This window comes from Micrasema longulum, unplaced genomic scaffold (assembly GCF_059751315.1).
Source record: "Micrasema longulum isolate JH-2025_06_02 unplaced genomic scaffold, ASM5975131v1 h1tg000037l, whole genome shotgun sequence".
In the NCBI taxonomy this organism is placed as follows: Eukaryota; Metazoa; Arthropoda; class Insecta; order Trichoptera; family Brachycentridae; genus Micrasema; species Micrasema longulum.
The window spans coordinates 924,037-947,890 of NW_028277244.1; the positions used below are offsets into that span (position 1 = coordinate 924,037).

Here is a 23,854-nt window from a genome sequence, read left to right on the forward strand (position 1 = left end):
TCTATCAACGCTCGAAGCCATCTCTGAACAAGTTTTGATACCTACAAAATAGCTTCTAGAATTATGAACTATCGCGAAATACTGCACAAATCACAGTATGCTAAACACTTAGTACAGGTACACGCGGGATTACATATATTGGTGAAGCCAGAATACGGCGGAGAATACAGGCAGTTGACGGTAGTAATTGCACTAGTAATAATGGCCGAATTGTGGCACAAACGAGGATAGCATAAATTGTGAAACGTGACCTTTACAAATAGTGAATTTTCAATTTTGATTAAATGGTTCACTCACAGATTATTGCAATAATGCAATCGAAGACATTTTCTTTTTCCCTGATTCGGATTTCCACTTCTCACTCGTCCTACGCAGAAATTTTACGTTTTGACATTTGTCATTGCCAAAACCATAGATAAAATGTCAACGAAAAACACACTGGGATTCCCCGATATTTATTTATCAAGGGATCCGGACTCTTCTTTCTTTCTTTGATGACTTTATTCACCTAATTATAATCACCATAGGGGTGTACTAGCAAGCAGTTTTTTTTTTATATATTTAGACATGTGTTAGTTAGATCATTATATATCCCATGTCCTGAGTCCACGACTTAAACTATAGTAGGGCCAATTTAATAGGTCACATTTGACATTTGTCGGTTTTAGCTTCATAGTGAGTAACCTGCTTAAAAACATCGATTAAAGTGAATGAATCGATTCGGACTTCAAACATAATATATGTCAATTGAATTCAGTTGCTATGAAAAAGTACTAATAGGTACTGTAATTTTATTTTCAAAATCATAAGTCGAATCCCTGTCCCATTATTATTTTCTATCTTAAATTTAAGGAATAAAATAAGATATGTAGATAATTTAACAAAACTATTAACATTCGATTTTTCTGGGTAACATCCCTAGTGTTTAAAAAGAAAAAGGGTTCACTGATGCAATATTGTAACGACGTTTAGAACAGAAAAAGTTTATTATGTTTAGAACGGTTTTATTAGTGAAAGTGAATCATAAAATTACCTTCTTTTGTCATTATTACAATAAATATATAATCGTAACTGAAAAAAGTTAAGCAATTGTGCAGTTCTAAATTCGAAAAAATAAATAATATTTTACTACCGCTCTTACAAGGTTATGTTGTTGAATTTTGATGAAGTGTCAAATGTGACCTATTAAATTGGCTCTACTATAATTATTATAATACTTCAATTATAATTTAAAGTTCTATTGTTGATTATTATGATTTGTGATACGGAGAGAAATCCCGAAAATAGGACAATACAAGTTTACTAACTTATTTTGGCAAACACCCAACACGATTTTTCAATATAAAATTATCCTTTTTTTGTAAATAACAAACAAAAGAAAGTGATTCTTATATTTGAATCCAATTACCTATATTGACAATTTGGCGATATATTTGGATCTAATCTGTACATGGATAGAGAAACAACATGAAGTTCATTACGACAAGATATATTACAATTCACAACATAAGCTGACGATATTCTTTAAAGAAAATAGGGAGACTAAGCGAATTTCATTAGGAGTCTTTTACACTGTTAGAAAAGAACACAAAAAAATAGTTTGATTTGATACACCAATTGAGCATTTTTTTTTCAAAATGCACTATTTGCTGTATATTAATTGTATTTTCTAAGTGAGTTTTTTGTGATTCGCATCAAATGCCATGGGCGTATTTTTTTAAAATACACCTTATAACTGAGCCTTAAAGTACTTACAGTTTAAAATCTTAAAATAAACATGCGTGCAAAATAAAACTAATAGTTCTTAAAACATATTTATTTTATTGTTTCATTTTTTTAAATAAACAAATAGAAAAATAAATTTTACATAATATTATTAAGAAATACATAATACTTTATAAATTTTTTTGTTTGTGTTACATTGTTCTACATTACAGTCATAATTATTCAGCGGGTATTTGTAAATTTTACTCTTAGGCTACAGATAACTTAAGTGGGTAGGTTAATTTATGTAGAATAAATTCAAAGTCTGCATATGAAAAAAAATTGTTTTATTCCATTTAAAAACAGAAGCGTTTGATTGAATATCCAACAATAATGCATAATGCTATACCCAGAACAGCGTGTGGTATATACCTGAAAAATAAATAAAAAATTGAAGACATTCCATGTACTTATTTTTTTAGAGCAGTGATGGGTAACCTATGGCACTCGTGTCAGAGGTGACACACCAAAAAATATTGGGTGAGACGCATCGTTTACAGAAGATTTTCACCCAAGAAAAAGTGATGTGAAAAAGGCCACTAATGTGAATAATGATTTGTTTTTACTTTTTTAAAATAATAAAAAAATAGTTCAAATACAAAACTTTTTTATTTACTAGGGCTGCAAAACGTTAATATTCTAGGATGTGACACGGCACCTGGGGCAAGCCAGGTTTTTCAGAATTTGGACATGCCAAACTAAAAATAAGACTTTTTAAAAAAAAAATAGGAGTTGCTTATTTATTGCCTCGCTAATTATGTACAAAGCTTATATTTATAATAATAAAAATACGTATGTAGTTTTATTCCACTTTTATTTTTATTTAAAACTATATACGTATTTTTATTATAAATAAAATGCAGTTCCACCAAGAAATGTCAGTAGAAAAACTCACTCGGGAGTCGAACCCGGAACCTTCCGTGCGTGTGGTCTTGTTAAGGAACTTCTCCACATTTGTTTATGTATATTGGCTTTTACAGTTTATTTTTTTAAATTGTTAAAATTTATCATTATTATAAGATTATATTTGTTTTTATTATGTAATTTTTTTAGTTATTAAGTTTTATCTTCCTATTTTACTGTAAGTATTTCTTTTCTGTTAGTGCCAATTTCAATTTATGTTGGAATTTTGTTAGTTTACTTTCATGTTTATTATTACAATTATCATTTTATGTTTTTTTTTATATTTTTTATTTCCTTTTTTAATTACTATAAAAAAAAAATACCATATAATCTTTTACAAAATATTTTATTTTCTCTTTCTTATGTTACACAAAAATATTTTAACTGTCTATTTATTATAGGAGCAAAAATTCATTAACATTTTCTTGTATACCCATGGACAGGCCATGCCTTTGTGGGATTTTTTGTTTACTATTATTATGTATTTCATTGCTATGTAATAATCCTTTATTTTTGAATACTCTGTTTTACCTCTTATGTATATTGTAAAAAAAAAAAAAATGTTATTCTGGTACATATATTTTTGCTGTCTATTGTTTGTGTCTATATTGTTATTCCTGTTTGTTTGTGTTGTTTTAATGTTTATTATAATTTGTAAATTCATGTAACTTGTTTTTGGCCGATGTTCTCATGTTTTGTTAGACGGCCCCAATAAAAGAAAAAGAGAAAAAAAGTAGTTTTTCAATAATGGCAACATTTTTTTTGTAACAAGTTTTTCCATACAATTAACTGTTAGCATTTATTTTTTCATTTGTCTTTTTGTACATTTTGATGATGACAAGAATACGCTATTTCAAAGATAACTCTAATTAAAAATTATTGTACTAAAAAAATTAAAAACTTACTCATCATACATCGAATCTGCAACATCTGAGATTTCTCCTATTTTGAAAGTTTCTAAAAGATTTCTAAAAATAACAAAAAGAAGTGAAATTAATACACATCTCAGTATAAAGCAACCATTCACTAACAAAACTAATGACATATAATTAAATATATATGTTACAAGTTTGTGATAGATGGCATTTCAATTTGTGGGTAGGTCCCTTCCTTGCCTTCGTTCCAGCGTTGCCAACCCTACCGAATTTGATCAAAATTCTACTGATTTTCGAACATTTGAATTTTTTCCATAGATTTTTTTTTTACTATTTATTTGTCTCTAATATCTAATATCCACTTATAAATGAATAAACCCAATACTAATTTTTTTCTGTCTTTTCAGAAAGCTACTTTTTCATACATCTGTTAATTATTACGAATACTACTTATCCTTCAGTCATACATAATACATACGTTGATTGCATAGAATTAAGAATAGTCCAGAAGGAGCGTAGAATCATATTTGAATACTTCGGACTGTGTCCAATAATTCCCCCACTTAGACACACTTTCGCCGCGCGCATGCGTTAAGTCGCCTGATGGGAAAAAAAAGTTGCTTGATGGGAAAAAAAATCATAATACAAATGTAAGGTAAAAAAAAAGCAATCTGTTAATTTCTCTAAAATTTTATTGTGCACGCAGAAACATTGATTGCCACAACATATTAGATAAATAAAGGGTCACTTAATAAGAGTAAATTGAATTTATGAACTTTGAACTTAAAATATAAAACAAATTTTATTTGACACAAAACTGATATTTTTATATCATGCTAAATAATATTTGATGTTTTAAAAATAATGTCGTTCAAATGTCCCCCACGGCGTTGTTTAATCCGAGGTCTAATTTTCATTAGTTCTTTTATTAAATGAGCAAAGTCAGGTAAAAAAAAATTCTACCCTAGCAACACTAACGAAATTTCTATTTTGTTTCTTCGACAATCTGACAGCTGGAAAAATAATTCAATTTTTAAGTAATTCATTTGCTACTTAAACATTAGTTTGTTAATAAAACATGAAATGTGATGCCATCCTGTTTCTTTAAGATCCTAGCACTATTTCTACACTTTAAAAGGACACAACACGGCATAGTTGAATTTAAATCAGGAGTTGCGTATTGAGCGACGTCTACAAATAAACTAATGGGGCAAAACGTAAACCTACTCATTTATGAGTAGTTGAGTCGCCTTCTGTTTTATGTGCTATTTTGCCATAACATAGGCAAAATGGTGAATGTTACACAGTGTGTAGAGTGGCCACTCAAACCATCCAATGCCAGGTCATAAGCCCTGTAAATGCCTAGACTTCCACATTCCCTTATTGAGGGTTTCTCCATCCTTGTTGTAATTTGTTAATCTTAATGACTCCCGAGGGGGTGAAATCCAGTCTTTTGTCTACAAAAATTTTGACAAACTCAAATATTGTAATAAAATATAATACATACTTAGCATCGTTACTATGCCCAACATCATCAAAGCCTTTGGAAGCATCTTTACCAGCAAACTCCAGTAATGCTTCGGGGCCTCCAGGATGCTGAAAATAATATAATTATTATTTTAAGAGGAAATGCGGTCTGACTTCTCTTCATACAGACGTATTTTCTCCATGGAGTATAGCACTAAAGCAATGATTTTTTTACACATTTTACACATCGGAGTTAGGACTATTCAAAAACCTATAAAAGCATTTAGTTTTATCTGCCGTCTTCGGATGTACGGCAAACAAATATGATAAATATTGGAAAACGCAAAAATACACACAAAATTTCATTCTGATACTAAAAAAAATATTTCTGTTTAATTTTCCGGGAATATGAGACCTCAATTTTGACCATTTTAGTTAGGCCATAATCAGTTCGACGTGCAGTTGATTTTTTTGCAAAGTATCAGGGAGGCATCTGCGAGAGGTTGACAGAAAAGCTATGATCAAATACCAATTCCTCGTATTTATCCACCAACGCACATCCTCTTAAGTACTTAATTAGAGTAGAATTTCTTTGTTAAAAAAAATAATCTTATGACTTACTGAAATATTCTAAATTCTCATCTGAAACATTCTTTCTGAATACAGTGGGGCCTTGTAAGGTTTATTATTATTAGCCATAGAACAAAAAAAAAGAAAAACATTGTAAAAAACCCCGAAACAAAAATGTCATTCATAAAATACAAAAGAAGTTGTAAATTGTAGTGATGTGTCGAGCCGGTACTTACTGAGTTCACAAAGCTTGGATTATTTCAAGCAGTTTCAACCATATTAAGTGTGATACTTTTCCAATGTTGGCAAAAAAACCAATTAGGTAAATAGACACTTACATTGTCATAAACATTATCAGATCCCGACGCCCGGTAGTATTGGTCCTTTCGGTTATTTGACCGTTTGGATTTTATTACTCCGGTTCTTATTTTTAAAATTATGTTTTTAAGCAATTGAAGATTTTTTGCGCATCTGTTGACAATTTTTTTTTTAGGTATGTCCGAGAAGTAAGCTCGTTATAAAAGTGAATAAGCGTATGGAGAAAACCATAAACTAAAATGTTAATGAGTGTTGATTCATTACATCCGAGATCTCGCTATTTCCGTGATCGTTAAAACCAAGTTCAACTGTATTTAAACTTTATGTTTTACTAGTTGAGATAGATATGTTCTAATCATCAGGAATTGCCACTGCCACAATGGCTGCATCGTCTGTGTAGAATGTAATGTTAACGAGTTTATCTCCCTTAGTTCTAGATCTACCATTTCCTCCATTCTTGAAAGCGTTTTTATATATCTAAAAAACGTAGAACTAATATTGACTCCATATATATATTCGGCATACTAAATGGTATAATCGATGTTCCATCATTACTGGGACAAGTAAAATTCAATATTCCGACTCGTAGATTAAGAAACAATGAAGTACTGTTTATCGATCCGCATAGAACAAACTATGGCCTTAATTCTCCAATGACCCGACCCATCTTTGTCGTATTGTTAACTCAAGACAAGATCTGGACTTTTTTGGTTTAAGTTTACAACGATTTAAACGAGCACTAAATAAATAGTCCAGATCTTGTCTCGATGTCCCTTATGTTTGTCAATACTTCTTTTCTTTTTAAAAATGTTTTAAACTATTCTTTTATTGTAATATTTAAACCTTATAAATTGTATACATGGACAATGTCCGTTAATAAATAAATATCTATTTTGTTTGTAAAAGAAAAGTTTTTTGGCTTATATATTTTGTGATATATTTAGTTATAAAGATGTTAAACTTGCTTAGTTTCCTTGAACGTGCTTTTATTTTTAAAATGTTAATATTATTTAAGTACCGAATTGAGTTGTAGTAACTCCTGGGAATGTTATTCAAATGTATTATACTTTGTATTATATTATTTGTATAATAAATAAAATAGCCTGCCTATCTATCTCGGTGGCGATGTCTCGGGACAATTTTTTGTCTTACAAATTGCTGTTGATGCGTGTATTGTCCAAGTGTAAACGGCTTTTAAAATACAGACTATTTTGAAAGATTGATACAATAAGGTCAAGGATCATACACAATATAAACAATTATTTCTGAATATTTAAATTGATGAACAGTAATCAATAAATACCTCTTTGAGAAAGCTGGATACGTTATACACGTTACCGTGTATAACCATCCACAAGTTCCTTTTAGTATTATGTTTGTTAACTTGTTCGATAGTTATTTTACGAGACATTTTGGTAGGAGTTTAATAGTTCTATTTATACAAAAATGTATTTATTTTAAATAATTCACTCTGTACGTTAATTACTGACTTGGAAGTGAGATTGCACGATCGCACATGCAGTCAGCAGTATATGTACTTTGCTCCAAATGAATTTTCAAGTTTTCGGTGGAAAATTTCATTAATAATTAATCAATGGTAGGTAGTAAAAACGTCAAACAAACGTCAAACCAATTCTATTGGTGGCGTTCAATGAATTAATTTAAGCAGTCGAAACGTCGACCCACCGATCGTCTATTGCTTTTGTCTGGCGTCTGGCGTCTTTATTATCTTTTTTCTAGCAAGCGTATGTCCGGGCGGTATTTAAAAATGATTTTATTTGACATAAAATGTTTAAAAAAATAAACGGACTTGCAAAATTATTTTAATAAAACAGGCAAACATTAGAGATTATCATTTTCATTTTCGAACTAACATTTTTATGAGAGGTGAACTGGGCGAATATCCGACGGCACGGTCTGCTAAACAGAACGCCGTCGATGGCGATGTGTCAAAATCAGGGAAATCTGTCACCCTATGCTGTTAATGGGTTAAGAGACATGTGTAATCTCTGGTTTAGATTTGGAGTTTATTCGTTTTTTGAGTAATATAGGTTATGCAGTTTCAACTAAAGTTCGTTATTTAAAGTTTTTGAAATGACTGAAGGAGAGAATAATTTTGAAAATACAAAATCTAAAGTATTAGAGGTTATTGGAAGTTTCGGCAATATTAACGAAAATGGAAAATTACTTAAACAATGGTTGTGTTCTGGAGAATATTTGAATGGTACCTATGTTTACACAAATTGTAACATTTTATTGATCGTAATACTTTGGGAAATTCTTTACAAAAGTTTAACGTCTTATTTTCCAAAACAGAGGGCTTAGGTGACTTTTAAAATATTAATTTGGGCGCATCTAAGTGTTCTACTTTCTATTACCTGATTGCAGATGTCCAAATGTATGAACGAAGTCGAGCAAAGGAGACGATTATAGATGCTATAGTGGAAGAAATACGTGGATTAGTGCCTTGGGATGCAATATTACCATCAGAGAATATAACGAGTCCAGATACAGGCCCTAATTCCGACTGTAATAAAGAAAGTACTCAACATATTGATGGGTTTCTGTATGAGGATTCTGATGTTGATCAGATACTCGAGGAAAAGGGCATTAAACAACAGCAATGTGAGGACTGTGGATCGTTCAATATTAAGGTTTTATATTCTTATTTCTTTTATTTATTGACCTTGCTTGTAAGTGTACGAGGTTTATATTTCACAAGTGGATTTTGTTTCCTGTCTATCTGTATCGAACATCGCCGCCCATATAGCGGAAAAGGATGAAATGCGCCCTACAGCGCAACAACGCGCGCCACACATTACTATTACCATTAAACCTGACGGCCCGTCGTCGCTTTGGGGAAACAAGGTTCTATGTAGTTTCATACTTTTTTTGAGACATGAAAGTTTAAAGTGAAGACATTATTTTATCTAATATTTTTTATTAATATTGTCTTAATAAACTCATTAACAATTTAGTATTGATTTTGTTTTTCTTTAAAATTTTGATGCAGATAGAACCGATATTTAATTATAAATATAATATAAGTTCGACGCAAAAAAACATATTTTGTTAGTTAGAACCTTGTTTACTTAACGCGACGCCTTGTCTGGCCCCATAGACTTGAGAGCTCCATAGATGTTAGCTGCACCCGGAAAAACGCTCGACTGAGCACAGAAAAATGATCTGAGCCACCCCTATCTACAGTTCAACTATATGCACGGCGAGGTGTCGTGCATACTATCTTCATCTGAGTAGTCTTGGGTAAGGGAGGAAATTTCGACTATAGGCTGTTGTAAGAATTTCTCTGCATTTGCTTAATAAAGAGAAAACCACAGAAAACTCATTTAGGAGAATCCAGACTATTAATAGACATCAGTAGATCTTCCGTTCCGCTTGAAGAAATCGCGGAATTTTGTGTCCTGTTATCATTTATTGTCCTTAGTATCTGTACTATTCTAAGCATGTACGATAATAACTCCTGTAATATATCTTATAATAAGCCGTTGTGACTTAAAACGGAATAGATACACTTTAAATCCTCACCAACACTTCTACATTGCACCTCAGTGTTATGTCTTTCGACGCTGAAAAGGTGGCTACGCATCAACTAGTGAGGAATATTCTCATTTCATTGTCTCGGCTGTCCAATCCCAAAATGTAGGAATATTTTTACATTTTTAGGCGCAGCCCAGGATCAACAAAAAGTGGTAAAGAGTTCTGCGTTCCACATTCAGAACTCTTTGTAGTGAGTGAACTTGTTGCAATAACCCACACAGCAGGTAGTTGTACGACACTAGAGGTCTAGAGTTTTATCAAATCAGAGAGTCAAAGTTGTCCTCAAACATGTTAGATTTTCAAGCTCTTCCTGATGTCTATTATAGAAATATAAAACGAGTGATACTTGATACTTAAAGGGTCAATAAAACATCACCAATATCTTTCTCAGCTATCTATCTCAACACTGGTAGGGTTAGTGAAATTTGATATCCAAATCTTGTGAATAGATGATATTTTACATTTATTTAACACATATAATACTGTAGGAATAATTGCTTATGTAACACTAATTTCACAATAATTATTCATGTATTTCCTACCCTAGGAAACCTTTTACCCTAATTTACCAATCTCTGATTTGAATAGTACCCAATTCCTATTACATCTACATAAAATGTCTTTTCTTTAATTTTGTTATCACATTTTCAGGACACCATTTTAATATCACACTCCTTATCAAGATCAAAGCTGCAATACATATTTAGGGTTTTATTGCCTGAAGATTGTTCTAATTATAAAATATTAGACGTTGGATCCAGGATTGGTGCTGTTCTTTACGGAGTAAGAAAAAACTATCTTACTTTATATTTTGATAATAGTGTACTGAATTATATTAGTAATTTAGCTTTATAACAAGTTATGATATAAAGAATTTGAATCCTTTAAAAACTTTATGTTTATAATGTTAATGTTTTTTTTTACAGGCATATTTCTATACTAATTCCCCAAAAATATTTGGCGTTGAGTTAAACGAAGACTTGTGTGCAGTGCAAAACAAAATTATCACTTCACACAAAATGGAGGAAAGAGTTAAGATAATAAACGGTGATATATTAAAACAAGAAGATGTAGTAGCATCTTGTGATATTGTTATTCTTAATAATGTATTTGAATTTTTCTTGAATTCGGAAGCCCAGATAGAGGTATGGAGGTTTTTAAAGAAAAAATTAAAACCGGGATGCCTTTTAGTGACAGTTCCATCAATAGAAGAAGCTCTGGATAATTTAAATGTTTATGAAGAATTTTTAAACTGGGTTAAAACAGTGCAGGCATTCCAAGATAAGAATAACAATTTTGATGAGGAAAAGATGCTTTCATTTCATGATATTTATCTCTATACTGTCAAATAAATTATTTAATACATGCCCTTGTTTTATTTCTTTAATAACTATTGTAGTATTATTCCTTAAAAACTATTATCAAAAAGAGAAAACTTTTCAAGAATGTTAAAATATTTTTGTCCCACCGTTACTCCCAATTTTTTTATTAGTAAAATGGTTTATATGGAACAATCTTTAGATCTATCATATGAATGCTTATGCACACAGAATGTAATAAAAACATTGGCATATAACACAGAACACATTATATCTTTAAAACTAAATGTGTTCTGTGCTTGCCTTGTAATAGAAAGGACAAATATCTGGTAATTACTATTGGTCCATTCCTTAGATGGGAAGAATATATTGATATTACTGAACATCATTTTTTTATTATTGCACAACTTAATAAATGTACTATGTTCTTAATATACAAAGCTTAAGGACAGTCTGCTTTGCACTATAATACAGTATGGGATCATAAGTTGGAAATCAACGTCTAAAACTGCACGCAATTAGATCAAAAATGAATTATTAGGACGAAGTTTAAGATGCTAATAGTAACAATTTTGGTATATGAGTTCCATTTAACGGCTGTCATGGATGTTCTCCAAATCTTTATTCCGGTTTTACTATGTTATTGGTACAAACACAAAACCACATCTAGAAACATAGGAACTCAGGGAGCCATTGAAGAACTGTAGCCGGTACCAAGAATGGTAACATCATATGGTTAACGTTCCCACTTACATCTTGGACCTACTCGTAAATTATTTAATTTTCTGCCAAAATATGTTTGGGACATATCGAAATACTCCAAATACAAGCGGGAAGTAAAAAATATATTAATGTATGGATGAAACCATATTCACCCTATAATCCAAGCTACCCGCATTTAGTTTGAGATTTGTGAAAATATATTTAATCTAGCTGGAAACAGTTGGCTATCACCGGCTGTGACATGGTAGAAAATTCGGGCCTCATGTTAGTCAATTCATCGACCCTGCGGGCCTCTGTTGATTAGAATCTAGGGCACCTAGAAGTATCGCCTCTTCGGGCCACAAATTTTATTTTTTGCTGTGCGAAGTAGTCTAAATGCAAAACAGATGAATCTGTCTCTCAATATAGTGCTTTATTCATAATACTAATTAAATACATATTGTTTAAGTAATTTTTCTTTTTTAAATGCATTTTTAATTTCTTGTTACACAACTTTGTTTCAACAAAATAAATTAAAATTTTGTTCATGATAAAATTATGTATTTTTCCATTTGTTGTCAATAAAAAAATATGTAAAACAAACCAATCATCAAAAGGTAGTTTCTACATTGTTTAATTTTTTTTTTTAAAGCCACTGAACGGATATTGCAGACGCAATGACGATATGTTATTTAGGATTCGACTAAATAATTTTCGCAATGTAAAAAATAAATTTAAGGGAGTTTATAAATATATTTTGTACAAACAATTTTAATTTTGTCAATGAATAATAAATATAACAAAAATGGTAGAAAATTATCAATGTATTAGGTATATATCTTGCTAAAGAGTATATTATTCAGACGTTCAAAAGCACTTGTGTGGGGAGATAGTAAAAAGGGTCGCATGAAAATTTTAATGACTTTCAACATTTTTGACTCGTTGTTTTGCATTACCATTTTAGCTTAGCGGTGTTAAATTATAAAGATAGCAATACACCCCAAATAAGCAAATGAAAGCTAATACTGGAAGAAATAATTTTAAAAAATTACCTTCGCATTATTTGTGATCGGGTTGTGGTCCTGTGGCTAGTGTCTCGGACTCACGGACCAAAGGTCTGTGGTTCGAATCCCACTCTACCCCACATTGATTCCATTTTCTAATAGTGAGTTATTTACAACTCGTTGAAAATGGCCCTCAAAAATTGAATATTTGGGTAAATCATAAGAACGCAAATATTTCTTTTCGTTTAAAAAAAAAAAAAAAAGCGACCATACTAGACGGCATCTGATTCAGAAGTATATTCTAATTATATATAATAGTATATTCTATTAAAATCAATAGAATATTCTTGTGTCGAAATATTTATAATCAACACAAAATCAAATATTTATTGTGTACCTATATAAAAAGTTTATTCTAAAACTATTATTTGTGTAAAAAAATAAATAAACAAAATTTAACTAAACTAAGAGGAATACATTCCATATAATGTATTCTAGTGAAATATTGAAAAAAATAAGCACGAGATTTTTCGCAATAATTTGTATTTCCCGCTAAAATTTGTCTCCATAGCAATGTCTTCCAACAAATAAAATAAAAGACCCCCAGGGATCCACAATCCACGGATTTAGAAACGAGATCTTGAGCATTACGGGTACCTACCTATTAGGCATTATGTGTATTTTTAGGTATTATTTAGGTACATAGGCAACATATTTGTAAATAATATTTTTGGTCTACTTAAAAAAAATCTATTAGCTAGGTTTAATTTCGTATATTTTATATTACTTGGGAAAAAATACCTGGGGTAATATTCCAAACGCTCTCGCGGCCGTATTATCTCGCGTATTTTCATACAAAATGCACGAAAAAACTGGTTTCTCATGCCGCGAGAGTGGTTCAGAACAGCACTCCTGGTAAGTATTTCATTCACCAAAAATCTGTCTAGTGCGGTTTGGTCATCGGTAATAATTTTAATTGTAAGGATAGCCCAAATGTATAAAAATCAATTACCTTCATCATCATTCCATTTTTGCACCTAATGATGTATAGAGCACTACATTCGTATACCAACCGCAGTGTAACTTTTGATCGTTTTTTGTTATATGAAGGTAAGATGATCAGTCTTACGCTTCAGGTGCCAGTCCAGGAACTGTGAAATATTATACCGTAAAAACACCTTTAAAAATAAATATTTAATGCCAATCATGTCGGGACTCGAACCCGAGACCTCTGCATGGTAGGCAAACGCGCTGACCACTATAGGGATGATTAGATTTATCATTCTTTTATTAATTTATTTTTGGCGTATAGTACCTAACTTGTCAATTTTTTATTTCGAATAAAGAAAGTTAATTTTTAGTGCCATTATATTTTTTTTCAGTGTTGAATCAAAATCAATTTTATTACATTTCAATGTAACCTACAACTCTATCCAGTAGAACTGAAACCTAAATATATTATTTAGTTTTACGAAATGAATGCCATCAATAAAAATAATACAACGGAAAATGGTAGACCAGTGATAGATCTTACAAAAAAATACAAATTTCGGTAGGTATTTGATAATTTGTCCCGCTTTCCAAGTACGATAAGTTTTTTCGCGCCTTATCATTTATCAATAATTTCTTGTAATGTTAATGTTACATAAAACTCTTATCTGAATCCAAGAAAGATATCATATGTATTGGCAAATAATGACTATTAATTTACAGATTTATGGACATAACCCGTGGGCATAACATAAACACTTCAATTGAAATATAAATATAGAGGAAACATGGATAAAAATCTTGTGGTTGTTTTAGGTTCATGCAGCGTTGACTTTACTACGTAAGTAAAAACACACGCAATTTGTAATTCCATCGATGATAATAATGAATAGTAAATAATGACAAATAATTAGTTTTTTTGTAGCCCTCAAAATAGTAACTTTTTTATTACTGCTGAAGTGTCAAAGTCAAACTCGGTTAAACTTTTTGACAGGTACCTATGTATGTCAAAAAGTTTAACCATTATTTTCATTGTTAGTAAGAAATGTTAATTTTGTCATTTATTTGATTATATAAACATTATTTTTAATGCAGATATAACTTAGGAATGAATAGTTTATATCATAAGATTCTTCACGTGATATAAGTATACAACTGACATTATTTATATTTTAAATAAAATTAAACGATTTGTTCCATTTGTTTTTTTAAATATTCGGTATTTTAAGTCAATAATAAAAAATAGTCAGTCAATATTGTGAAAACATATCAAATAGACCATAGATTACACTTAAAACTTTAATTTAAAAGTTTTTTATTTACATAGAATGTAAATTTTATGACAAAAAGGATGTTAATTTATGAACAGAGGATCTGGTGATTATTGAACAGTGTATAAAGTGATAACTGACCAGACAATAACAGGTTTCGATATATCTATTTTATCCGCCTCATTGTAAAGTGGTTAGGGATTTGCCTACCACGCAAGAGGTCTCGGGTTCGATTCCCAATATGGTTCATGTGAAATACTTATTTATCAAGGTGTTTATGCTCTTAAATATTTCACCGTTCCTGGACTTGCACCTGAAATGTAAGACTGATCATCTTTATTTATTTAACTTTTGTACATAATGTTATTTGTACATTGGCGGGCTTATTGCCAAATGGCAATTTCTTCCAACCAACCAATAATCATCTTGTCTTTGTGTATCTAACAAATGATCAAGGTGCGCTGCAATCGGTTTACCAATGCAGTACTCTATGCACAATAAGATGCAGAAAGGGAATGATGATGATGATATATCTATCTTCAAATCCATAAAACAAATTATTTATGTTTTAAATATTTAAAAAAATACACGGGTAATTCTTATTTTTAAAGGGGAACGGTTAAAGTATGTTTATAAAAACCCTACAGATACGCTGAACGTTTGCCAGGCCCTGGTGAGACATTGCATGGATATAAATTTAAAACAAGTCATGGAGGTAAAGGTGCAAATCAGTGTGTTTCAGCAGCCAAGCTGGGTGCTAACACTGCAATGGTGGCTAAGGTTTGAAATATGATAATGATTTAATAACTTATATTTAGATATAAGTTACTATTTAAAAATACTTGGTACACTTCCACTGTAAATATAAGTTAATACATCATTACAATGGAATTCCATCAAGAATTGCCAATAAATAATTTAGATCAAATGATAATTATTGTTTATAACACTCTCCTCTTTAATTCATAAATTTATGTTTATTACAATTTTGTAATTTAATGTAGGCTCTCATATAGACATTAAAGATGAATGTTTTAGGGAACCTTGGGGTTTTTAAAAATGATTTTATCAAATTAGAAAAAATGTGTTGTCTGTTAGCAAAATGCGCTCTATATAACCTTTATGAAGATCTTTTTAATAAATCTAATGTTTTTTAAGCATATGCGGCTTAATCGGATCAAAAGATTTTCATATCACCAGTCAAAATATAAATATACTTATTTTAAATTGATAAACTCGTTTGATGGTCTTAATTTAGGACAAATAGTGAAACTATAAATATTTTTAAAAATTCGTAACTAATAACATACAGTATAACTCTGTTTATCCGAACTCCAGCCATCCGGATTGCCAAATATTCAAATCGTTATCAGGAAATAAAAAATAAAGGATAAGTTTTTGATTAAAATTTAATTGTGCAATTAACTTTGCTGGACATGTTTAAGTAAGTTTTTAATATGATTTCAATTCACCTCATTATTTCAAAAGCAGTAAAATCTGGCACTCATTAATTCAGGTACTGTATTTCTGTTGACTGGGATTTATATAATTTATGACCTATCCCAATAATTCTAAATTTTACTAACGAGAGCCTTCCTTTTCTTTTTATTATTTTTTGGTTTTTACTGGTTATTTTTTTTTTGGTATTTCAAATCTGACTGAAATTATGTTCATGCAACGATAATGGCATCTTGTTTATTCATAAATATATTATTTAAGGTTGGCGATGATATTTGGGGTGAAAAATACATAAAGTATTTTGACGATTTTGGTATTGATACGAAATTCATGACTGTGGCACCAAATACGTCGACTGGAATAGCCCAGATAAATGTTAGCAAATCTGGAGAAAATCAAATTGTTATTGTGGCAGGAGCAAATAACTCAGTCACTGTACAAGAAGTTGACAATGCCAAAGAAATTATTACTAAAGCGAGTGTTCTTGTGTGCCAATTGGAAACTCCCGTTGAATCGACAAAAAAGGCTTTCGAGTTATGTAAAGGGGTGAGTTGATTTGTATTTTTTGTTTATTTAACTAAGACCAAAGCAAATTGACAGCAAAATAATGGCTAAAAAGACAACGCAAATGAGTAAGACTAAGATAGACATGGCATGACCAAATCCAACCCAAACTTGATGTCTGAAAAGTCATAATAAACGGCGTGCGTACATAAGATGTTTGAATGTAGAGGAAGCAAGGTCTCTATGTAAAGACAGAGTGGTGTTGTATTCTATCCTTTCTGCCAACCCTCATGGGAAAATGGGGTATTGATCTGTTTGTTTTGAATTATTTTTATGCTTTATTGTATGCATTCAAACCTCACAAAAGTAAAATCACACAAAAAAAACAATAACTTATGTATATAGAAAAAGTAAAGACACCTTTGAATTCTAAAAACCGCATAACTTTGAAAAGGTAAGTTGAGAAATCCAATAAAAAATGAATAAAATAATACGGAATTGAAAATGCCTTGTGAATCTTTATTTATATTACTGAAAAATAACATTTTTGGTTACATATTGTTTTGGTAACATTTTAAGGATTATTAACTGTTACATTGGGACAACCCGTAATGCTAGGCATCAACTAGAGAAATTATTATTATTTTAATTATGTACAATAATCCTCGCTGCGATTTGTGAAATGGCTCAAAATCTCTTTCTTCAAACAAACAAACAAATCATCGCACTGTTTCCACGTAAGGGTAGGCAGAAAGGATAGAACGCCACATCACTCTATCTTTGCATACAAATCTCGCTTCCTCTACATTCATACATGTTCTCATGCACGCGCTCCGATTATTCTGACTTTTAAAATGTCCATCTTCAAGTATTTGTTGAATTTGTTCGTGTCATGTCTTTCTCAGTCTTCCTCTATTTCTGCATCTATCAACATAAGCATCGTAAATATTTTTAGCTGTTCTTTCGCTCTATATGTCCAAACCAACGCAGAGCTCCTTTCTTGATTTTGTCGATAATGTTTATCTCAGCCTTACATAATGTACGGATTTCAGCATTTGTGCATCTATCGTACATAGTTTTACCACACATTTGCCTGAGAGATCGCATTTCGACAGCATTCAGCCTATTTTCATCCCTGTTTTTCCAAGTCCATACTTCGCTCCCATTCACCAGGGTCGGGACCAGGACTCCATTGTAAACTGCTAATTTTGCCTCTTGCGACAAACATTTATTTGCCAAGGTTGATTTAAGTGCAACGTTTATTCTGTTCCGGCACTCGCCCTCCTTTCAATATCTTCCTCAGTTACCCATCCCTAGTAAACATACTTTCCAGATACAAAAATTCCTCTACTTTTTTTAGTATAACCCCATTCACAGCGATTTCATATTTAGTCATGCTTTCATTTCTTTCAAAAACCATCAGATTCTATTTATCGACATTCATCAGCCAATCGCTTCCCTTGCATACATCATAGACCTTTGTCACCAAGAATTGCAGTTCCTTTTTGTTGTTAGCAAGAAGCACAGCATCATCAGCTTTCTTCTTTGGAAGAAATAGTATAGACATTTGTGGACAATGTTTCTTTACGATTAGATCAGCACCAATCTCTTCATCAGTTAGTGTTGTTTTTCTTTTTCTGACAAAATAATTAAAGATCAAAGTTTGTTTGAATTTTCTTGTTTCTTTAAAACATCAAAACACTGCTACATGTGCCAATGGCATCTTGCAATAAACAAGTGAAACGCTGGATTTTGAACGTATATGAACTTAGAAAGTATATGGGTTAATTATGTTTTTTTTTATTGGCTCTAAAAACGCATAACTTCAAAATTGCACAAAAAAGTTGCTCCAAAAGAGGTTTGAGTGTATTTTAATTTAATGGACTTTTAAAATTTAAATTTGTTGCAACAGAGAGGGAAAACATATTAGAGAAGGAAATATGGAAGTCTGGGCATTTACAGGGCTTATGACCTGTCATTGGCTGGTTTAAGTGGCCACTTTAAACACTGTGTAACATTCCCCATTCTGCCTGTGCTTTAACATCCACATTTCCTCAACTCTTCCATCTGTTGACTTTTCATAAGCCTAAGCCTTTTTCATAAGCCCTGTAAATGCAGACTTCCATATTCCCTTCTCAAAAATGTTTTCCCTCTCTGTTGCAACAAATTTAAATATTAATATCTCCCTAGGGAGGAAATCCAGCCAGTCTGCAAGTTTTTGGACATACTCAAAACATTGTTGACTTTCAAAATGACTTAACAATTTTATTGTATTTAAGTACCTAGACAAAAAAATCCGAACCTTGATATTTTTATTAAAACTTCTGCTTGAATAATCAGAGGAACTAAAAAAATTCCGAGATAATGAGCTACATCAATGATGAAATATTTTACCGTGAAAATTATTGTTTTTTTATAGATAAAAATTTTAAATGCTGCTCCTGCTATGTCAAATTTAAGTAAAAAATTGCTATCTCTAACCACTATTTTGTGTGTGAATGAACCGGAAGCTACAGAAATTACAGGAAAATCAATTAAATCATACAGGTAAAGAAAAGACTAGTTAAAAACTTATTCATTTTTAAAATATGCATTAATCTAAACCATTTTTTTACTCCAGCGACATCGCCCAGGCAATTGAACTTTTGCTGCAATATGGATGCGAAACTGTCATAATAACACTCGGGGCTAATGGAGCAGCCTTTGCTACACAATCTGATCAAACACCCATTCATGTTCTCTCTGAAAAAGTTACTCCGGTTGACACAACAGTAAGCAAAACACGCTAATTCATTAATCAACATGGAAACAAACAATAAAACCTAAATGTAAAGAGCTCAAAATATTTCCCCTTATTTATAGCCCATTTCCTACCAGTTTCATCCCCGACTTGACCATTCAATATTAATTTGTTACTGGTAATATTTTTTATATAGCTTTCCTTACTCCTGTAGATAAAATATTTTTTTATAGAAAATAAATATTTGCATTATAATTTACAACATGGTTTATATTTTCAAAAAATTGTTTTTGTATAGAAGATAATGATTATGCAGATAGAAGTTTAAAAATTTCATTGTTATTTAAGGGCGCTGGCGACGCATTTATCGGAGCTTTGGCAACATTAGTGGCAACACAAAGAGAACCGCTATCCAAGATGATAGGAGCTGCCTGTAAAATGGCTTCCATGTCTGTCACAAAGGAAGGAACACAAGAAAGTTACGTATCGATCAATGTTGATCTTCTTATGCAGCAGGATTATGAAATAAAAAACCTCTTGTAAAAATAAACCATTTATGTTGCACAGAAATTTACATTTCTAATATGTATTCATATATTATGTACTGATTTCATATACACACCAATAAAATAATTAAAAACTGTGAATGAAAATTTATGATTATAACTCAGGGGTAGGGGAGGGAATTAAGTAAATGGGATTATTCCTATTTAATTCTTGCAAATAACATTGAAGCTATCTAGACTGACTTCGTCTACTATTTGGAGCAAGATTTGTAAATCTTCCGTGCTTGTCATATGTTTTGGTGCTCCGAGTAACTCCACCTCCTTATTATTTATTTTTACAGTATACTTTAAATCTGATTGGAATATCACAAGCCTGTCGTACGTTTGATTATCTGATGAGAACCTTCTGAACACTACACTCGTAATTGTTTCATCCACGTTTTCGGGTATCCTGGATGAGGTGTTGGATTTATCCGGAGCGGTGGTGATCTTCTCATTTGAATCCCCTTTCTTCTGAGTACTTTCCTTCGGGGTTTCTTTGTCTAGAACTTTATCTGAAATATTATTAGTAGAATTTGAAGCAGCATTAACTTCAGAGACGACTTTAGTAAGTGATTCATCCTCAGGTTTTTCTTGTGAATCTGCAACTATTTTACTAGAATCATTTGGTTCTTTACCTTCCGATTCGCTAGCGGCGTTTTCATTAAGGAGGTCCATGATCGATGGAAATTCTTCCGCTTTGACAGTTTCATTTTCGGGGGAGATCTCACTTTCAGTTTTCTGTGGGACAGTTTCATCTTTTTCTGGTGCACAGTCTGATTTTTCTGTTATATTTTGATGGGGCTCTTTTTCTTTGGTTGTCTGCGTATTCTCCGCTTCATCTTTTCCTTCCGTTATTTTTTTATTTACTTCATTATCGTCTCGTTCTTTCCACTCTTCTTCATCTCCTATTTCTGTTTTCTTCTTTTCTTTACTTACCTCCTCGCTTACAAGTGTATCTTTATTTTCTAAAATATCACTTTGTTCTTTCTCTAATACAGCCTCTTCATTTTTTGTCGGACTTTCAATTTTGTTTAAATATTCATCTTTAGTATCGGGTTCAATAATAGCAATGTCTTCCATGTTGGTTTCCGGAGAGTTTTCATCTTTTTTGTCATTGTTTTGTTTAGTATCTAATGCACTTTCTTCGATATTGTTTGTGTCCTCCGAAGACTTGATATCTTTATCTTTATCAGAAATATGAATTTGGTCAGGAATTTCAGGCGTGTCCTTATTCATTTTGTCTTCAGGTAATGTTTTGATATCTTCACAGTCATCTTCTGGTTTTAACATATTTGTTTCCAAGGAGGCAGTATCCTCGTTTCCATGTTCATCTTGTTCATCATCTGCCATCAGGGCGTCTAACTCCGCTGCGATGGTGTTGTAGGTAACATCTGACTTGGTGTTGACCAGTAAAGGAGGAACCCTTTCTACTTCCCAAATTTTAGATGGCAATTGGTCAGTATTCAAAAGATCCGATAATGATAGCAAATTTACTTCATTATTTGTATCTTTACAATTCACATTGATTGGGTCGATAAAAACTAGATGATATTCCTTTTCATAATTGTTATTGTTACCACTGTTTAAACCGTTAGGCTTAGTTTTCTGTTTAGGATTAGGTATTTTCTTAAACGACGGTTTCCCACTTTTTAATTTATTTTCTTTGGGAGTTTTGTTTCTTAGTCCGCGACCCAAGGGCTGATTCTCTTTCTGGGTTATGACCGAATGTACGTGCGATGAGGAGCCATCTTTAACTCGCTTTGAAGGGGTTTCATTTCTTGACCCTTTGGCTGGGGTCGCTTCTCGTTTCCTAGAGGAATTGTCATTTCTACCTCTCGATCCACTTGACCTTGTCGGCCTAAGACCTTGAATTACCTTCTTTGCAGGATGTTCATTATAAAATGATCTCGGCAGCAAAACCATCCCATTTTCTTTCCTCCTTAAACGATTTTCCGTGCGTGGGCTCAACGCATTATGAGATTTAGATGTGTCCGTATCACTCTCATTGCCTTCCAATATCCTCGCGACTTCTGAGTCTGAAAGGGCTTTCGCCATAGCCATAATGGAGTTGTCCAATGGAGTTATCTCGATTGATAATTCTTTGCATTGTGCTTTTTGAAATTTTTCCAGAATTTTTCTGTTGTACGGAAAGGCTTTCCGCATTTTTTTTCTCGTTTCCATTGTTATTCAGAATTAACTAGGCCGAGAAAAATAAACAGCATAACCAAAAGACTGACAGTCCACTTCGACGTTATGTGCCAGTAAATTACGCACCTGAAATATAACAAAAATAATGTTATTTTAACATTGAGGAATAAAGGTGATAAGTTAGTAAACTACTTTAGAACACAAAACGCATTCTTTAAACATTCACATTACGTCAATTGGTTGTTTGGTATAAATTTTGACGCCACCTTTCCCGCGCACGAAATAAGTGTGTATATTTTGACTAACGAAATTTAATACAGTGTAAAATAAAAAGAAAAGAAATACTCAAGTAAAATGGAAAGAATAGTGCGCAAATTACCGTAATAATAAAATATAGAATGATAAATAACTTCAACTACTGTCAACATCCGAGAAGCGAAGCATTCATGATGTCATAGACAAAAACAAAGCATTGGTTCACAGATTATGATTTACTCCGATGTCGCAATTTTCTACTTTTAATACCATAGACTATAAAGATCGTCTTTTTCAATAGTAGTAATTTTTTATTTTTTTTATACGCCTCCACTCGTTTGCGAGTGATTTTGGAAATAGTAGTAATTCGAACAATGAATAATTCCTATTTAGTATGGATTGCCCATAAAAAAATCTTTATTTTTTGTACACGGCAAATTTTACATTTTTGAGGTTTTAATACAAAACCTCCATTTGTCACAATCTTAAATATGTAAACGACAAGCAATTCAATAAAAATATTAAAACATAAAAAATTAAAAACATCTTAAAAACACAGTTTTTCATATAAAGTAAATAAAATCTTCAAATGCCCATATCGAACTACCCCGAGTCAGTGTCGTTCTCACTTTTTGCCAATAATGCTGATCTTTAGAGTTGTGATTGAAATATATACAATTAAAGTATTGCTTCTAGTAAAATTCATAAATGTATTTATTTATTCATTTACAGCTTGCTATACAGTTTCTGACACATAAGTTCCCACTCCACAGGAATACAGTCCCGTGTTGAGTTGGGATGATCAATATTTGTTAGTTTGATTTTGCAGTCCGGTGTTCGGTTGGAATGAAAAATACAGTTATGTGTGCAAAATACAACCAGAACGTACCGACAAGTATCGGCACAGCAGCTGACGGTACCACGACAGAAGAACTACTATGGAGATAGAACAATGGGTAGTGTAGTACCAAAACTGTACAATTTAATACCAGCTGAAAATCATGAGGAAAAATACCTAACTTCGCTAAAAAAATATTAAAAACAGCAAGTGAAAGTTCAGTGTGCATATAAATATATTTTATTCTTCATTTATTATTAAACTATGTACTTACTTATATTTTTTAAATGTAATGTAGCCCGAAGACAAGCTTCGGCTTTGCGGGAACAAAAATACAAGTATGTATGTTACTGATTTGTTAACATGAATAAAACTAAAAAAACAATTTGGATGTTTTGTGCATTTTCATACTATGCTCAATATCTTGGGATTAAGACTAAATACAATTGAAAATAATAAAATATACTCTGCGATAAGAAAAAATGGTGATTATCATGTTTTGACGGTAGACATAATTATTAATACTAAAATATTTTTTTTATATGAGCGAATAACTTTTAAAGACATTATTAATAAAGACATTTTCATTAACAAAAATAAAATCGCAGTGGTTGATGACTAC

General features: G+C 31.6%; 4 protein-coding genes across 6 annotated transcripts; 2 read left to right on the forward strand and 2 right to left on the reverse strand.

Annotated features, from left to right (window-relative positions):
* Positions 1–2,036: 2,036 nt before the first annotated feature.
* On the reverse strand, positions 2,037–7,605 carry LOC148285404 (cytochrome b5-like). 2 transcript variants are annotated; one of them, XM_088225818.1, is made up of 4 exons: positions 7,201–7,605; positions 5,050–5,138; positions 3,573–3,635; positions 2,037–2,136 (listed from the first exon to the last, which is right to left on the reverse strand). In XM_088225818.1, exons 1-4 carry the CDS (start codon positions 7,306–7,308, stop codon positions 2,061–2,063), a joined length of 336 nt encoding a protein of 111 aa, XP_088081944.1. In that variant the 5' UTR covers positions 7,309–7,605; the 3' UTR covers positions 2,037–2,060. The 2 variants fall into 2 exon arrangements, with proteins under 2 accessions (XP_088081944.1, XP_088081953.1); XM_088225827.1 differs by lacking the exons at positions 2,037–2,136; positions 3,573–3,635 and adding an exon at positions 4,217–4,555 and having other exon boundaries at positions 7,201–7,555.
* Positions 7,606–7,790: 185 nt separating this feature from the next.
* LOC148285405 (uncharacterized) lies at positions 7,791–10,820 on the forward strand. The gene is made up of 4 exons (XM_088225806.1): positions 7,791–8,121; positions 8,286–8,551; positions 10,107–10,238; positions 10,382–10,820. The coding sequence occupies exons 1-4, from the start codon at positions 7,992–7,994 to the stop codon at positions 10,805–10,807; spliced, it is 954 nt and encodes a 317-aa protein (XP_088081932.1). The 5' UTR covers positions 7,791–7,991; the 3' UTR covers positions 10,808–10,820.
* Positions 10,821–13,839: 3,019 nt separating this feature from the next.
* Positions 13,840–20,090, forward strand: LOC148285406 (ribokinase-like). 2 transcript variants are annotated; one of them, XM_088225846.1, is made up of 7 exons: positions 13,840–14,032; positions 14,194–14,311; positions 15,389–15,521; positions 16,461–16,745; positions 19,123–19,250; positions 19,324–19,474; positions 19,792–20,090. In XM_088225846.1, the coding sequence occupies exons 2-7, from the start codon at positions 14,259–14,261 to the stop codon at positions 19,984–19,986; spliced, it is 945 nt and encodes a 314-aa protein (XP_088081972.1). In that variant the 5' UTR covers positions 13,840–14,032; positions 14,194–14,258; the 3' UTR covers positions 19,987–20,090. The 2 variants fall into 2 exon arrangements, with proteins under 2 accessions (XP_088081972.1, XP_088081981.1); XM_088225855.1 differs by lacking the exons at positions 13,840–14,032; positions 14,194–14,311 and adding an exon at positions 14,441–14,617.
* LOC148285407 (uncharacterized) lies at positions 19,984–22,595 on the reverse strand. The gene is made up of 2 exons (XM_088225836.1): positions 22,519–22,595; positions 19,984–22,265 (listed from the first exon to the last, which is right to left on the reverse strand). The coding sequence occupies exon 2, from the start codon at positions 22,170–22,172 to the stop codon at positions 20,154–20,156; it is 2,019 nt and encodes a 672-aa protein (XP_088081962.1). The 5' UTR covers positions 22,173–22,265; positions 22,519–22,595; the 3' UTR covers positions 19,984–20,153.
* Between the last annotated feature and the right edge of the window lie 1,259 nt (positions 22,596–23,854).

Bases quoted from the DNA above. Each gene is read 5' to 3' on its own strand.
- LOC148285404 (XM_088225818.1), bottom strand. From the start codon at position 7,308: ATGTCTCGTAAAATAACTATCGAACAAGTTAACAAACATAATACTAAA. The intron at 5,139-7,200 runs GTATTTATTGAT...TATTATTTTCAG, and splicing joins TATCCAGCTTTCTCAAAGAG to CATCCTGGAGGCCCCGAAGC. The intron at 3,636-5,049 runs GTATGTATTATA...TGTTATTTTTAG, and splicing joins GGGCATAGTAACGATGCTAA to AAATCTTTTAGAAACTTTCA.
- LOC148285405 (XM_088225806.1), top strand. From the start codon at position 7,992: ATGACTGAAGGAGAGAATAATTTTGAAAATACAAAATCTAAAGTATTA. The intron at 8,122-8,285 runs GTACCTATGTTT...ACCTGATTGCAG, and splicing joins TTCTGGAGAATATTTGAATG to ATGTCCAAATGTATGAACGA. The intron at 10,239-10,381 runs GTAAGAAAAAAC...TTTTTTTTACAG, and splicing joins TTGGTGCTGTTCTTTACGGA to GCATATTTCTATACTAATTC.
- LOC148285406 (XM_088225846.1), top strand. From the start codon at position 14,259: ATGGATAAAAATCTTGTGGTTGTTTTAGGTTCATGCAGCGTTGACTTT. The intron at 15,522-16,460 runs GTTTGAAATATG...ATATTATTTAAG, and splicing joins ACACTGCAATGGTGGCTAAG to GTTGGCGATGATATTTGGGG. The intron at 19,475-19,791 runs GTAAGCAAAACA...TTGTTATTTAAG, and splicing joins TTACTCCGGTTGACACAACA to GGCGCTGGCGACGCATTTAT.
- LOC148285407 (XM_088225836.1), bottom strand. From the start codon at position 22,172: ATGGAAACGAGAAAAAAAATGCGGAAAGCCTTTCCGTACAACAGAAAA.